The sequence below is a fragment of the Salvia splendens genome, chromosome 1, assembly GCF_004379255.2.
Source record: "Salvia splendens isolate huo1 chromosome 1, SspV2, whole genome shotgun sequence".
NCBI classification, from domain to species: Eukaryota; Viridiplantae; Streptophyta; class Magnoliopsida; order Lamiales; family Lamiaceae; genus Salvia; species Salvia splendens.
This window is the reverse complement of record NC_056032.1, coordinates 34,963,146-34,977,474: the sequence shown is the minus strand read 5'-3', so window position 1 is coordinate 34,977,474 and position 14,329 is coordinate 34,963,146. Positions and strand designations below refer to the sequence as shown.

General features: G+C 36.3%; 3 protein-coding genes across 3 annotated transcripts; 2 read left to right on the top strand and 1 right to left on the bottom strand.

Annotated features, from left to right (window-relative positions):
* Positions 1-4,584: 4,584 nt before the first annotated feature.
* Positions 4,585-5,406, top strand: LOC121805070 (TORTIFOLIA1-like protein 3). Its single transcript, XM_042204826.1, has 2 exons — positions 4,585-4,979; positions 5,139-5,406. The coding sequence occupies exons 1-2, from the start codon at positions 4,587-4,589 to the stop codon at positions 5,277-5,279; spliced, it is 534 nt and encodes a 177-aa protein (XP_042060760.1). The 5' UTR covers positions 4,585-4,586; the 3' UTR covers positions 5,280-5,406.
* A 1,882-nt stretch (positions 5,407-7,288) lies between these two features.
* On the top strand, positions 7,289-10,174 carry LOC121798964. Its single transcript, XM_042198254.1, has 5 exons — positions 7,289-7,631; positions 7,751-7,851; positions 8,545-8,661; positions 8,739-8,840; positions 9,878-10,174. The coding sequence occupies exons 1-5, from the start codon at positions 7,385-7,387 to the stop codon at positions 10,046-10,048; spliced, it is 738 nt and encodes a 245-aa protein (XP_042054188.1). The 5' UTR covers positions 7,289-7,384; the 3' UTR covers positions 10,049-10,174.
* Positions 10,175-11,796: 1,622 nt separating this feature from the next.
* LOC121798957 (transcription factor RAX2-like) lies at positions 11,797-13,145 on the bottom strand. Its single transcript, XM_042198245.1, has 3 exons — positions 12,788-13,145; positions 12,523-12,652; positions 11,797-12,441 (listed from the first exon to the last, which is right to left on the bottom strand). Exons 1-3 carry the CDS (start codon positions 12,924-12,926, stop codon positions 11,910-11,912), a joined length of 801 nt encoding a protein of 266 aa, XP_042054179.1. The 5' UTR covers positions 12,927-13,145; the 3' UTR covers positions 11,797-11,909.
* Between the last annotated feature and the right edge of the window lie 1,184 nt (positions 13,146-14,329).

Genomic DNA, 14,329 nt, shown 5'->3' with positions numbered 1-14,329 from the left:
ACACAAAATACAGAATTAAATTTACGACACAGATACGGGAAAATTCAATAATAATAGTAAAATTAAAAAAAAGTATATTAATTAAAAAAATGTACATTAATTTAAAAAAACCCCTCTTCCACACACGAGCCCCCCGCCTCACTCCTCGTGGCCGTCGCCGTTGTCGCCGCTATCCAGGACCCCCAAATCTGCGGCATCTGAGCCCGCGTCTGAGCCCTCCAACTGTGCCGAGGCGACATCCAAATCGACCCGCATACTCTCGAGCATTGAGTGAAGAAACCTCTTCTCCACGGGGTCAGTTGTCGCCCTCCATTCAGCTAAGATCTTGTGCATTTGAGCTCGCGTTTGTTGACGCGCGAAGAAGGCGAGCTCGGTTGGCGACTTGCCAACATGGGGGGATGCCGAATGGACCTCCTGGGCGACCCCCCTCGCTACCCATTGCACCCGCCTTTGACCAACCGGGCGAGTGCGGCGAGTAAACGATGGAGGGGACGGGAACTCCTGAACATTTCGGGGAGGTCGTGGGAACCGCCGCTGCTGCCGCTGTAATCACCGGTACCCTCTGCCCGCCCTGCATCCCCTGCCATCCCGGTATACTACCCCCCACTGCCATCCCGGGCATCATCTGCTGCCAAGGGTACATGTTGTAGTACCCGGCCATCGGACCCCATCCACCTCCCACGGGTACCGTGGGAGTTTGAGACCCGCTCGTCACTAGAGTAGACTCGTTGTTTTTCTTCATTTTGCTTTATTGCTCTTGTACAAAAATTAAGTGAGAGAGAAAACTCGTTAAAACAAGCGGTGCGAATGAAAATGACGTGCAAATCGAGTATATATAGTGTTTTAAAAAAAAAGTGTTGGCCGATCGCTCGCCGATCGCCAGCCTACAATGGCGGCCAGCCGATCAGCCAGCGCCAGGTAGGGATGTCAATGTAACCCGAACCAGCGGGCTGGCCCGAATAACCCGATAAAAATACAAGGTTAGGGTTGTAATTTCGCAGCCCGAATTTAAAATCGGGCCATTCGGGCTGACCCGTTCGGGTTGTCGGGTTAGGCGGGCTGACCCGTTCGGGTTACGGGTCGGCCCGTCGGGTTGAAGGCTTCTGCACAACGAGCAGTTTTTGGAACGATCATACCTTTCTCTACAAAGCTCCGATTGAGGCGTGAAATATATCCACGCGAAGCTCTTTCGAAGACGAAGAAAATGATATGTATTAGAGGTTTATCAGACTTCAAAATCGCGAGAAACATTGACTCAAACAGGGCTGCTGCACATCCACATATTTTGTGTACATTTTCTAATCCATTTTCTATCATTTCTCAACAAACATGTAAACATACCAAAATATAGAAATATAATCAAAATAATCCAAGACAACCCTCTAAACCCCATGCAAAATCCAAATACGTCAACCGACTATATAAGATCACGAAAAAAATCACTATGTGGTTCATGGATTCATAAATACTCGTATATAAAAGCTTCCTTTTAGTATATTTCCAATATAATAGTGCAAAGTGTGTTGACGCTGCTTCGTCATTGAATTATGCATACTTTGATGATTCTTAAAACAAAGATAAATTATTATTTGACTTATTTACAGCTGGAATAAATTAAATTTGACCTATCATAATTCAAGAAAACTTAGAGTTACTCCAATTAGCTAGAATCTTGATAATTCACTCTTTAACAATTCAAAATATTTTTGTTACATCTACGATGCACCTCTCACGTTGTGAAAATTTTATTTAATATTTTACGAATTGATTTATGTTTGAATTTTGAAACAAAATGTTGATTTATGTTTTAAATACATAAACATAAACATACTATTGATAGATATTTTGTAAATAATTATGTAATGAATAAGTTATTTAAATTTAAATAACTTAATCTTTTTTAAAAATATTAAAGAAAATTAAAAATATGTATTTCATTGTTGAATGATTAATTAAAAATATGTATATAATTAAATAAAATTTAAAATACGTATTATTTTTTAAAAATATTAAAAGAATTAAAAATACGCATTGGCCCGAATAACCCGGTGGGTTAGCCCGAAACCCAAAGGGTTAGGGTCGGACTTTTATAACCCGAAAAAATCATAACCCGAATAGCCCGTACCCGAATGGCCCGACAACCCGAACGGGTTGGCCCGAATGACATCCCTAGAGCCAGGAATCGGCTAGCCGGTCCGCTAGCCTCTATTGGAGATGCTCTCGTAGCTGTGCTGTGAGCATAAACCTCTACAAAGACTTAGACTTCAAACATTATATTTAGAAAGTAACTCGTCTTTATCAACTATGTTAGGCGGTTAAAATTAAATGGCATCTCACTCAACTAAATTTCGACTATGTGTGAATGGTATACCTAGGCTCTGACAGGAGGAAGACAAATTATCTTATGGAATTAGAATAAAAAGAAATAAAGTGGATATTAAAGAATTTGATACGATTGATTATAGGATTGCTAGTGGGATACCTGCTGGATGGAAAGAATCAGAAAAAGGGGCTGAAAAAATGGATATTTAATCTTGAGAGTCCTTAACGGGAGCAAATCTGCAATTAATGAAACAAGCCCCATTAAATAATTAAGATATTTTATAGTATACTCTGTTTTTTAATTAAATGTCCACATATTACGAAAATTTGCAATTTGTAACCATACTAATCATCATAACGATAAATGAAAAGAATATATACTTTCACATTTTTCAAATTTGGCACTTATGTAAGAAATACTATGAAAAATGATAAGGAAAACACTTAATTAGCATTTACCTACAATATTCTTGAGGGTATCAACTAATAAAGTTAAAAAAAAACTTAAAGAAAATGAAAAAAAAAACGAGACAACAGTAATTAATCGGTGGTACAAAAACAGAAGCAAAACAATTACTAATAAAACTAGAGTGTTTAAAATCTATACAACCAAAATGCAAATAAATTAGATTGACACCCACCCCAACCATCCCTCGAAAACCATCCCCACCCCGTGCTTGTCATGGATCGAGCAGCCACAATGGGCGTCGCTGACCACCCGCGCCTCTCCCCAGGCCCGTCTCCAAGCACCCTGCCCGTCCATGTTGGGGATGCTCTTGGGGCATCATCTAATTTTTGTTAATTTTTCGTTTATTTGTGGTTTTTATATTATATGTATTGATTTAAATTAAAATATGAAAAGTTGTCTATATGTAAACTGATTAAATAAGTCATTTTTCTTTCGCTGTTTATTTTTATAACTATATTCGCCTTATTGGAATTGCAAATTAATTCATGCGAAAAGTGAAATGGTTGTGTGCATATATGACTCTTTCCTATTTTTTGTGTAGAGATTACATTGCCGGTTGATTGATTAATTACATGGATAAATTTCTATTTCTTATTATTTCAAGAGATCTTTGGTGGGTGATATTGTATATTTCATCACAATATACTGGGTGTGGTGTGCATTTATACACAATTATCAATATGTACTTAAAGAATACTACCACGTATTAATAAAAAAAAAATGAAATCCCATTATAATCATTAGTTTGAAGCCCATTATGATCTTTTTGTCATTTGTTCCTTTTAAATTACTCCAAATTCTTCTTCTTTTAGTCAAACAGCACAACTTACCCACCATTGATTGTACGGATTTCCAACCTGGCAGGCTGGTGGATGCGATGAGACTTTATTTCTAATCACTACCTTCTATTAATAAATGATTTGGTCGATTTTTCTTCATTTTTTCAGATGCGATCATTAATTATTCATTTAATTTGAGTGAGCCCCTGCACTATCAAAAGTTTATAGCCAAAATTAAATGTTGTCAATCAATCGGTGCAGTATTGCTTAATTTATTTAGAATGCTTCTCATTTTTTAGGTAAAAACACAACATAGTTTGCGGCATTTTTATACTAGACTCCCGTTTCATTATTGCAAAGTAGTACTACTAGTACTATTTTACTCGTGTATTATTTTTCATTATTTTGCTATTCGGCCATCACCAAAAATTATTCTTAAATTTTTCCCATTGAAACAGCATCGCATTAGTATAATTTGAATCTATTTTAGTTTATTGTGTTTGCATTTTTATATACATTTCTTTTAAGTAGCTAGGTCAGTACCGCATACATTCTTGAATCTTGACTTTATAGTAAGTAATTTGGTTGCTCGATAATAGGAATAGGTGATTTGAAAGAAGTGGTGGGAACAAACACCTGCTTAAATTGACTTGGAATTGGTGGGGAAGAAAAAATGCAGTTTAATGTTGACCTTTTTGTTATCACCAAACCAAAATGATGAAAAACAAATGTAGTAGTAGTAGTACTATCTTTTTGTAGAAATGGTTTTACATACTTATGTGATTTAATAAACCAAATCGTCTTATAGTATATAGGAAGTAGATAAGAAGACTAAAGGCCCATTTTGGTTCTTAATATATTGCGATTTTATGATTTTGGTCCAAAGCATTAGTTTTTGAATTATTCGGTCCCTCACAAATAAAAACGGGTCACATTTGGTTCGAATTTGACGGAACTGTTAAAATTTAACATTCAACGAATCTTAATTCGATTTTGACCGGATTAAGTTAATAATTATGTTCACGGAGCAGGATTCCAGCGCGCAGACGGGCGCGGTGCTGTGCCTGGCGGCGGCGATTGAAGGATCGAGGAGTCCTGACGCCGCGAGCTTGAGGAGGCTGCTACCGAGGATCGAGAAGCTGGCGAGGAGTGACTGTTTCAAGGCGAAGCCGGCGCTTCTGTCGCTGGTGGGGAGTGTTGTTGCGGTGGAGGGAGTGCTGCGTGTTGGCGCATGGAATGTGGTCTGGAATTTGCTCAATTTGTTGGTGGATTTCCTGAGCATTGATGACTGGGCCGCGAGGAAGGCGGCTGCAGAGGCGTTGGCGAAGATCGCCGCCGTGGAGAAGGACTCGCTCTCTGAGTATAAGGCGTCGTGCTTGAAGACTTTTGAGGCCACGAGATTTGATAAGGTCTGTGATTTTAAGCTGATTAAATTGATTGATTTCAATGACCTAAAATTTGGGTGAATTTGCCGAAGCAATTGATTTTTAATAATGACCTAGAATTCAGTTTCTTAGCAATTAGATTTGTGATTGTGTGTGTTGATGAGTATGGATTGATCTGATCAGGTGAAGGCAGCACGGGAGACGATGAATCAGATGACCTTCTCCACGGCAGCGATCTTCGCCAATGCCTCTGCAGTCGTGAACATAATTATTAACAAGATTATAAACTTAATTATTAACTTAATCCGGTCAAAATTGAATTAAGATTCATAGACCGTTAAATTTTAACAGTTTCGTCATATTCGGACCAAATGTGACCAGTTTTTATTTGTGAGGGACCGAATAATTTAAAAGATAATATTTTGGACCAAAATTATAAAATCACAATATGTTAAAGACCAAAATGGGCCTTTAGTCTAGATAAGAATAAAGACCAATCTTATTGGTCCTAACTAAATACTCCATCCGTCCCAATAAATATGCAACATTTACTTTTCGGCACGAGATTTTATGCAGTGTTGTTTTGAGAGTTAATGAAGAGATAGTAAAGTAAGAGAGAAGAAAAAGTAGATATAGTATTGTTTCCATTTTAGGAAACGTTTCATTTTTATTAGGACAACCCAAAAAGAAAAACGTTTCATTTATAATGGAACTGATGGAGTACTAACTAGAGTTTAAGATTTGATTGTTGAGGGGACTAAGGTTTCGTATGGGTTTTATTTAGTCAACTAAAAGATCCATAGAACTTCTTGGCTAGGATAAAACAAGAAATTTTAGAGTGTCCACGATAGGGAGGACACGGCGGCCGCCGCGCCTCCCTATAGTGGAGGACAAGGGCGCCGGGGCGGGACAGCCCTCCGCCGAGTATTCGGCGTGGACGAGGCGGGGTAGCAGCCGCGGCGGGTTACTGCGCGGCCCTGTGAGCCGCGGCGCCGCCGGATTTCCTTTTTTTTAATTATTTTCCGTCTTTCTTTTGATTTTTATTTTTTTTATTTTTTTGAGAGAATGCAGCAAAACTACAGTGAAGAAGAAGATGGGTTGATGAAGGAGATGAAATTTTTGATTTTTTGATTTTTTTTTATTTTTCTTTTTTTTGGTTTTGACTTGAAAAGGGGAGCTGGGTAAATTTAATTAAAACTTTTATTCTAACTGAATTAAATATCACATTTATATATATTAGTTTTAAATAAAATGTGACTAGAATGGGTTAGTGGAATGTGAAGCCTATATAACATTTATAGTAAAAATGAACTGAAATTTCTATTTGTGGACGTACCGAAATAAAAAAATAGGATTCGTATTTGCGGACAGAGGAAGTATTTAGTTATTGTGTGCAATGTTTATGTTAAGATAACTTTTTATCATATAAGTAGGGATGTCAGTGTAGCCCGCAACCCTTGGACTGGTCCGAATAGCCCGCCAAATTTGTAGGGTTAGAACTGAAAATTTCTAGCCCGATAAAATTAAAACCCGATTAGCCGGCACCCGATTAACTCGCAACCCGTTAGGGCCAGACCCGAAAACCCGACGGACTGCTGAAAACTCGATAAAATTGATATTATTCTTTTTTTTACTCTTAATTCGACACTTCATTGATTAATTTTATAATATAGATAACTAAAAAAATATCTTCCAATTTTATATTAAATAAACAAATTACATATTGAATTTTTATTAATATAATAATTGATAAATAAATTATAAATTTCAAATTCACTAAAAAAATAATTAAATTTCTAAACTATGCATTAAAATTTCACGAAATATCTCAAATATTAGTATTTAATCATGTTTATGATTGAGTTTAAGCATATATCTCATATTTATCATAATTAAATATTTTACATTTTATGAATATAACTAATTTTCATAATTATTTATTAGATTGATTGCATGTTAATCATATCAGTAGCAACCCGATTAACCCGTAGGGCTAGCCCGATACCCGAGCTTTTAGGGTTAGGGTTGAACTTTTATAACCCGAAAGAAATTACAACCCGATTAGCTCGCACTCGATAGACCCATAACTCGAATAGGATTGGCCCGAAGCTCGACGGGCTGACCCGATTGATATCTTCGGACTGACCCGATTGACATCCCTACCTATAAGTTATCAAGCAAATGAATAAAATTAATCAATAATAATATTCATTTCGTTTATATTTCTTGCGCTTACTCGTATCTTTGTGAATAACCGCATTGAACCGGATTCTCCTCCTCCACTGATGCAATTGAACCGCGCACGTGTCACCCCCAACACATGTGGCCTCAAACACCTTTTTTTTTCTTTTTTCTTTTCCCCTCAAGAATTGAGATTCATTCTCTCTCGGATTCACCTCCTCTCCCACAAATTTGCAGAACACAAATCTATGGCTGAAACCACCTCAACGCTATGCTTCTCCACCTTGTCTGCCTCGATTCCCTTCTCCATGGACTCCTCCTCCAGAAATTGGACTTCAACATCTTTTGCTACCGCACCTAAATTCTCTTCCCACTTTCACCGTCACCGATCGCCCTACCTCAGCTTCACTCTCAAAGCCTCCGGTTCTTCCCATTTCCTCGGCGACGATACTTTCGGATTCTATCCATGGGAGAATAATGACTCTGCTGATTCCTGTATTTCTCTTTTATTTCTCTCTTTTTTCTCATAATCAATTACTCTTGAAGATTTAGGTATAAATTGTATCGTAAATTTTACTATTTCTTCTTTCTTTTAAATATTTGCTTTTTTGTAGCGATACAATGGGTTTCGGAGGAAAAGATTACGTTATTTACTTCTGACGGGCTGATTCAGATCGGCGGGAATCTTGTCCCGCGCCGTGTTTCTTCGGCTCATGTACGTCTTTCTTAATTCTGATCCATGGTCATTGATGTCATGCCCAATGTTCTTAATTCCATTTGTGGTTTCTGTATAAATGACAAAACATTTTTTGTGTTGAAGATAGGAATGTAATGATCTTCTTAAAATAAATTAGTACCTCTACGCAACGCAGAGCCTGCAAAAGTTTGTTTCTTTATATGTTCATCGACTGATTGATGCTAGTTTATGTCTGTTATATGTCTAGATCCAAATTATACACTCATCTCATGCCATATCTTGCAACTTCTTCTCGTATTAGTTTTTAATCATAAAAATGTGTTGTTATGACTATTAGAGGGGTGTTTACTATTGTTAATACGAGAGATAAATAGATGAAAATACCATCTCTTTTTTTATGGATTAATTAATTTTAACCTGTTTAGTCATATAATCCTTCAAATAATCATATGTTTTATCAAAATCTATCACAACAAGGAAGTGCCCCTTTAGAGTCCCAATGCTCCCCTTCCTTCTACCCTATATCTCATTTATGCGAGTCAAAGTTTATTTGCGGATTATCTAGGGAAGCTATTTGCAGATTTTTTGTATTTGCTTCACAATTTTCATTGTTTCCTCTTAAGTTTAGTATTTTCTAAATTTAGTCTCTCTGAATCTTTTGTTGCTTAACGAATGAACTATGTAATATATATATTGAACTTTACCATGCAGAAGAAACAAGGGAATGCAAAAATGTCCCAGAAATCTCAACGGTATCAGGAGAGCAAGTACATGGATCCAAACCAAAGCCTATGTCTCGGGGCTCTGTTTGATATTGCAGCAACAAATGTAAAATTCTTACCCTTGTGGTGGTAGCATACATTTCAAACTTTGTTTTTTAACCTTTTGACATCGCTCTATACTAGGGACTTGATACTGGTAGACGCCTTTGTATATTTGGCTTCTGTCGCTCCATTGAGATGCTTTGCGATGTAGTGGAAGACACTGTCTTGGAACATGGTGGAGAGGTACAAGTTATTCTGTTTGAATAAAATTTGGAGTTCTTTACTTTTTGGGTGGGGGATTCTAATCTGATCTTCTAATGTGCTCACTTGGATGTTATTTTCTGAAAACCACTGTGCTTGTGGATGGGTGAGGTGCCTGAATTTCATGTGGATTCTGAACCAGGGGAGGCCCTCATGTGGTCGGTGTTACCCCATGCACTTGCTTAGCCATTCCAAGGCTAAGTATCTAGCTCTGTCCTGCTCTAAATGATAATATCTACTATCACAGAAATGTTCTTATTATTATGTTTTAATTTATGTATTTGCTTGAAAAAGTTGAGGTAGAGTCGTAGGGTACTTCAGGAGAACAACTTAATTACATATTACTTCAAGAAACCTATTAGCCGATGTCACTGAAGTACAGATTCCCTTCTCTTGTTCTCCTTTTTTTGATGGCAAAGGCGGCATTTTGGGGGATTTACATAATGAGAAGTTGGGAACTCTAAAAAAAACTCTGACGATCTTTAGCCAAGAGTGATAAGAAAATAACGTGCTAAAAAGATGGTTTGCCTTACTGAAAGTATATAGCATAAATTACTGATACTCGTTCTGGAATTTTTTGTTTGTTTGTGTGTGTGGATGCGGGGAGTGTGATCTGGTTTGGCTGCATGGTTACGATATCCAAAGCAAGATTGGCGTCTAGAATATTAAATTTGCTCAAGTAGGGATATTTATACTTAATTTATATATAGCCTGCTAATGCACTGGTTTATAGTATTACTTGATAGTCCTTCAATAAGGGGCTTGCAGGTGTTGTCATCTGTTGGCAATATATGGATTGATCTGATGAGTATTATACTCAATAATAGATTGTCATATCCAGCAATGTCTGAGACCGCTTCATTAATATTCATAGTTGGGTCAGCTGAAATTCTCCTGTGTAGCCCGGCTCCCAACCACCATAGTCTTGCTACAAACATTGAATGTCTAATTATAAACTTTGATCGTCTTTCACCAAATTGACGTGACTCACCCCATTAGAGTTTGTATTTGAAATCCAGGTAGTGGCAGCGGAGAAGGCAAGCAAGGGAGGGTTGCATGAAAAGCTAAAGATGACTGTTGCAGTGCCGTTACTCTGGGGAGTTCCTCCAGCATCCGAAACCCTTCATCTCGCCGTTAGGAGTGGAGGTGGGATTGTGGACAAGATTTATTGGCAGTGGAACTTCCTGTAAATGATCAAATCCTTCTCACCATATTCTTAAAGTTTGTAAATAACATTGTGTACAAAGTTCCAATTTGTAACTAATTAATCACATGTACTCATACTCTGTCAATATAATTTAACGATTCTTCCAATAGCTTTCTCTCTCTGCATTGACTTTGTTGTCATGGGACATCGACAATTTCTTAAACACTACACTCTCTGCTGTCATTGATTCAGTTCAGCTTTTCAACACAAATTCATTGCATCTCGATGCACTTTATGGTGGGATCAAATCACAGGAGTTTTGAAGTTTCAAACGCATACCTAACATTTGACAAAGGTTTCAACATAGTAAATTAGTCCAATAGCAATTTTGTTTTGTGGAACACAAGACTTTGTTGCCACCTCAAGTCATAAACAATCAAATGTTTCAAAATGTGAAAATTTTCAGAAAGACTTTTGCCCTTAACAGCTGTTCCGAGAGCCCTAAATATTGCTGCCTTCATTACTTAATTTAGATGACAGCTAAGATAATCCTATATTAATCCCGTTTTTCTTACTAATGCTTTATCACTCAACTTTAACAAAAAGTTATGCTGCTGTTTCAAATGTTTGCTGTACTTTAAGCAAATGAGTGCAATTGTACTTCGTTCTTGCCTTTAGAAAATCATTGTGCTCCTCCAACTGCTATATTTTGTAATACTATCTTTTGACTATATTTGCTCTCTCTCTCTCTCCATTTTAGGCACATTATCCCATCTTAGGATAACCAAAGCCCAAAATTGATAGTAGTACTACATTAAAATGTCTCGGTTTGAAATTTATCAAGTTAACTAAAATTTTCAGCAGTGAAGAAATGTAGGCACATATTATTATGAAAAACCCATATTTATTACATGGTGATTTTGTTGCTGTTGAAGAACTAGTCCTGACAAGTGAAACCTTTATAATTCAAGAATATCATTTGATTTCTTATTTTTTTAGCAATATTAGCATTTAAATAGGGAAGGCATCGACAGGGTAAAACTCTCCCTTGATGCTAATAGTTGGCAGCTGCAATAATTTAGGGTTTGTTTCTTTCATAAGCAGACAAAATCGATGAAGAGGTCAATGCATTAGTTTTTTTTAAAAGCTAATTGCTTTTCTTAAATAAACTTATTTCAATTAATTTAAGTTTTATAGGACTGTACTAGCTTTCTTATATCAGCAACCTATTTAATTGTTTATTATAGTATCTACGTCTAATTAGTCTTGGTCTTCCTTCAAGTGGGATTTTTTACTTTTACTGCGTTAAAACAAGTCGATGAAATCAAGTTTAAATAGTGGGTGCATTTGTATTTTGTTACAAAATGGGCATATATTCAGTCATTACTAATCTTATATTGATAGAATAAAATAAAAAACAATTAAGTGAATTTATTGGATTGACTGCACAAGGTTATGACAACTAGTCTTACTGGAGGTAAAGATTATTGAGTTGCGTGAATTGTTCAAAATCTTCATTTTTCTGTGCAAATAAAATCTGCATTATATCTTTGACAAGGACTCAAAATCAATTTTGAATTCAGGGCATCTCAATCATTAACCAATGTTGGTGTTAAACTATATGAAAGCCTGTCAGAACACTGAGATAAGGATTGAAAATATTTAGCTTGAAACATAAAAAATAAAAAATAAAAACACAGGTTCCTTGCACAGGTGTACATGTTGGATTGGATAAAAAATTGCAGAACTAATCAAACAAACTCAGATTTCATTAAAAAACTAGTACTCATATGTTTAATGAATCTTGATTCCAATGGCAAATGCAGAGAGTAAAAGTATTTTAATTTCGATTATGTACTATCAAAACAAAGTTTTTTCTCACAGATAAATAAAAAGAAAAGACATTAGTAGTACAATGTTGTTGCTTGTTCTGTCTTAATCTCATCCACAAAGAAGTTGAGATTAGTGGAAATGTGATTAGTGCAAATCAGCTGCTTAATATCTTCCATGCTGTAATCCAGTGGATTTTCATGACCGAAACAGTTCCCACTTACATCTCCCTTGCTGGGATCATAGAAATTTTGAGTTTCATCATCGACGCTTAAGTAGCTCTGATGATGAAACCCTAATTGGTTGTTGGTGTCTGAGGAGCTGCAGCTGGCTTCGTTGCCTCCGAAGATGACTTGATTATTGTAACTCCGGTGCAACGGGGTCTTGTCTCCAGCGGTGGTGGAGAAAGCCCCAAATGAGTTGTTGGTGGAGTATTGCAATTGATTATATGGTGAAGTGATTTGGGAAGTGAGATTTGGAAGGAAAGGAGAGATTGGTGTTGGCCTAATGTTTCCTCCTAGTAGTTTCTTCTTCAGCTTTGTGTTCCAGTAGTTCTTGATGTCGTTGTCTGTTCTGCCCGGTAATTGGCCTGCTATTATTGACCACCTGCACTCACTCACCACTTCATATATATAATTCCTTCATCAGATATAACAAAAAAAAGATAGGGAGATGAAGAGAGATTACCTGCTTCCTATGCGAGTGTAGAGGCTGCAGATGATTCTATCTTCATCATCAGAAAACTCTCCATGTTTGATGTTTGGTCTGAGGTAGTTGAGCCATCTTAATCTGCAGCTTTTCCCACATCTTTTCAGACCTAATTTTAACATGGAAAAAAGCACTAATTAAGCATTCAGAAGCACTAATCAATTAATTACCAAAAGAAACTAATCCATATGATTAATTAAATTGTGAGAAAAACAAACATATAAATAAATAAATAAATAAATACCAGCTCTTTGAGGGAGAGCAATCCAATTGCTAACAGTAGTGCCATGCTTCTCTATGTAAGCCTTTAGCTTTGCATCTTCTTCAGGTGACCATGGCCCTTTCTTCACATTTGCGTTGTCACAACATGGAGCTCTTCCCATCTCTCTCTCTCTTTCTAGGAAAATATGCTTTGTTTGTTTATAAGACTTGATCTTTGGAACAATGTGATGATGTATGTATATATTATATCCTATTGAGAGAGATACACACAAGTCAAAGTAGATGCACTTAAATTTCAATTAAAAAGTGGTGTACTAATAATCATCTCTCTTGTGTGATTAGAAAAAAAGGAAGCTTAAATAATTTAACCATATATCCCATGTGCAAACACAAAGACATTCACTGTTATCTTCCTTCTAGCTATTGGATTCATATATATGCTGCCAAATTAGTGCCATGCTATTCACAGCTGAAAAAGATTAGTCACTTAAAGCTTCAATCTTTTTTTAGTGATTGGTAGTTTAATTAACATTTATTTATGAGTCAAGTCGTAGCTAGGGCTCGGCGCCATTGTCAAATTGATAGGTCCCCCACCCCAATTTTTTTGAATGCCAATACTAGCATAGTCTATTAATTATTTGACATGCTATACATGTTTGTTTGACCAACTTGTAATGGTTGCTAATTTTGTCAAGCTTTAATGAATGTGCCTGATGAACTCACTATCAGTATACTCGATTATATAAAGTGGTCGGACTACTAATTCAAAGGCATAATACAAAAGGATCATTAATTTTCGAACTACATGTATTATTTTTTTAATTCTTTCTCTTGGTCTTTTTTTCTATGAAAAAGTTCATTTTTAGTTTATGTCTCCAATTATATATTTGCTTACTAATTTGTTAATGTGTATTGAAATGACCCTTGTCAATATTCTGGAGAGGTCACATTAAAAAGAGCTGTGATATTATAAGTTAGGTTAGTAGTATATCATTTGCAAGTTATAGTTTTAAATGGGTCTTAGAAACAATTTCAGGCCTGAGAATTTGTCATATACTAATTCATAATTAGCATTTCTCACCAAAGACAAATTTATATGCTCCAAACAGAGTCATAAAATCTATCCATATCTATCTAGTCTTTTAAAGTAAACACAGGCCATAAATAAATAGCCGTATTGGGCCGAACTGGACCAAGCCCACTAGACTATATGGAACCGATCAGGTTAAAATAATTTGCGGTATAGATTCGTCCAGATCAGAATTGGGCCGGTCCCGTCCAGGCTTCTTAGTCGCATATTCACATATTACTGTCGTCCATATCGTGTTAAACCAATGATTTTAACACATAAAATTTTGGTCTAAATAATGTAAATTGTGAAGCTAAGCAAAGTTCCTTGGCCTAAATCTAACGTGATTTATTTTGATTTTTTTTTTTGCAGAAGTTAATTACTTTTTCCCATGATAATTAATTTGGGATTAGATAGTGTAGAGTAAAAGAGAACGGACCATTTGTTCCACTATCCAGAAACAAGTTATGTACTACGATAATTGTACTTTGTAAC

What these genes read in the sequence shown, in the direction of transcription:
- LOC121805070 (XM_042204826.1), top strand. Translation starts at nt 4,587, where the DNA reads ATGTTCACGGAGCAGGATTCCAGCGCGCAGACGGGCGCGGTGCTGTGC. An exon ending in AGGCCACGAGATTTGATAAG is followed by an intron (nt 4,980 to 5,138) that starts GTCTGTGATTTT and finishes TGATCTGATCAG; the next exon opens with GTGAAGGCAGCACGGGAGAC.
- LOC121798957 (XM_042198245.1), bottom strand. Translation starts at nt 12,926, where the DNA reads ATGGGAAGAGCTCCATGTTGTGACAACGCAAATGTGAAGAAAGGGCCA. An exon ending in TGCTCTCCCTCAAAGAGCTG is followed by an intron (nt 12,653 to 12,787) that starts GTATTTATTTAT and finishes TGTTAAAATTAG; the next exon opens with GTCTGAAAAGATGTGGGAAA. An exon ending in TACACTCGCATAGGAAGCAG is followed by an intron (nt 12,442 to 12,522) that starts GTAATCTCTCTT and finishes GAGTGAGTGCAG; the next exon opens with GTGGTCAATAATAGCAGGCC.
- LOC121798964 (XM_042198254.1), top strand. Translation starts at nt 7,385, where the DNA reads ATGGCTGAAACCACCTCAACGCTATGCTTCTCCACCTTGTCTGCCTCG. An exon ending in GCCGTGTTTCTTCGGCTCAT is followed by an intron (nt 7,852 to 8,544) that starts GTACGTCTTTCT and finishes TTTACCATGCAG; the next exon opens with AAGAAACAAGGGAATGCAAA. An exon ending in TCTTGGAACATGGTGGAGAG is followed by an intron (nt 8,841 to 9,877) that starts GTACAAGTTATT and finishes TTTGAAATCCAG; the next exon opens with GTAGTGGCAGCGGAGAAGGC.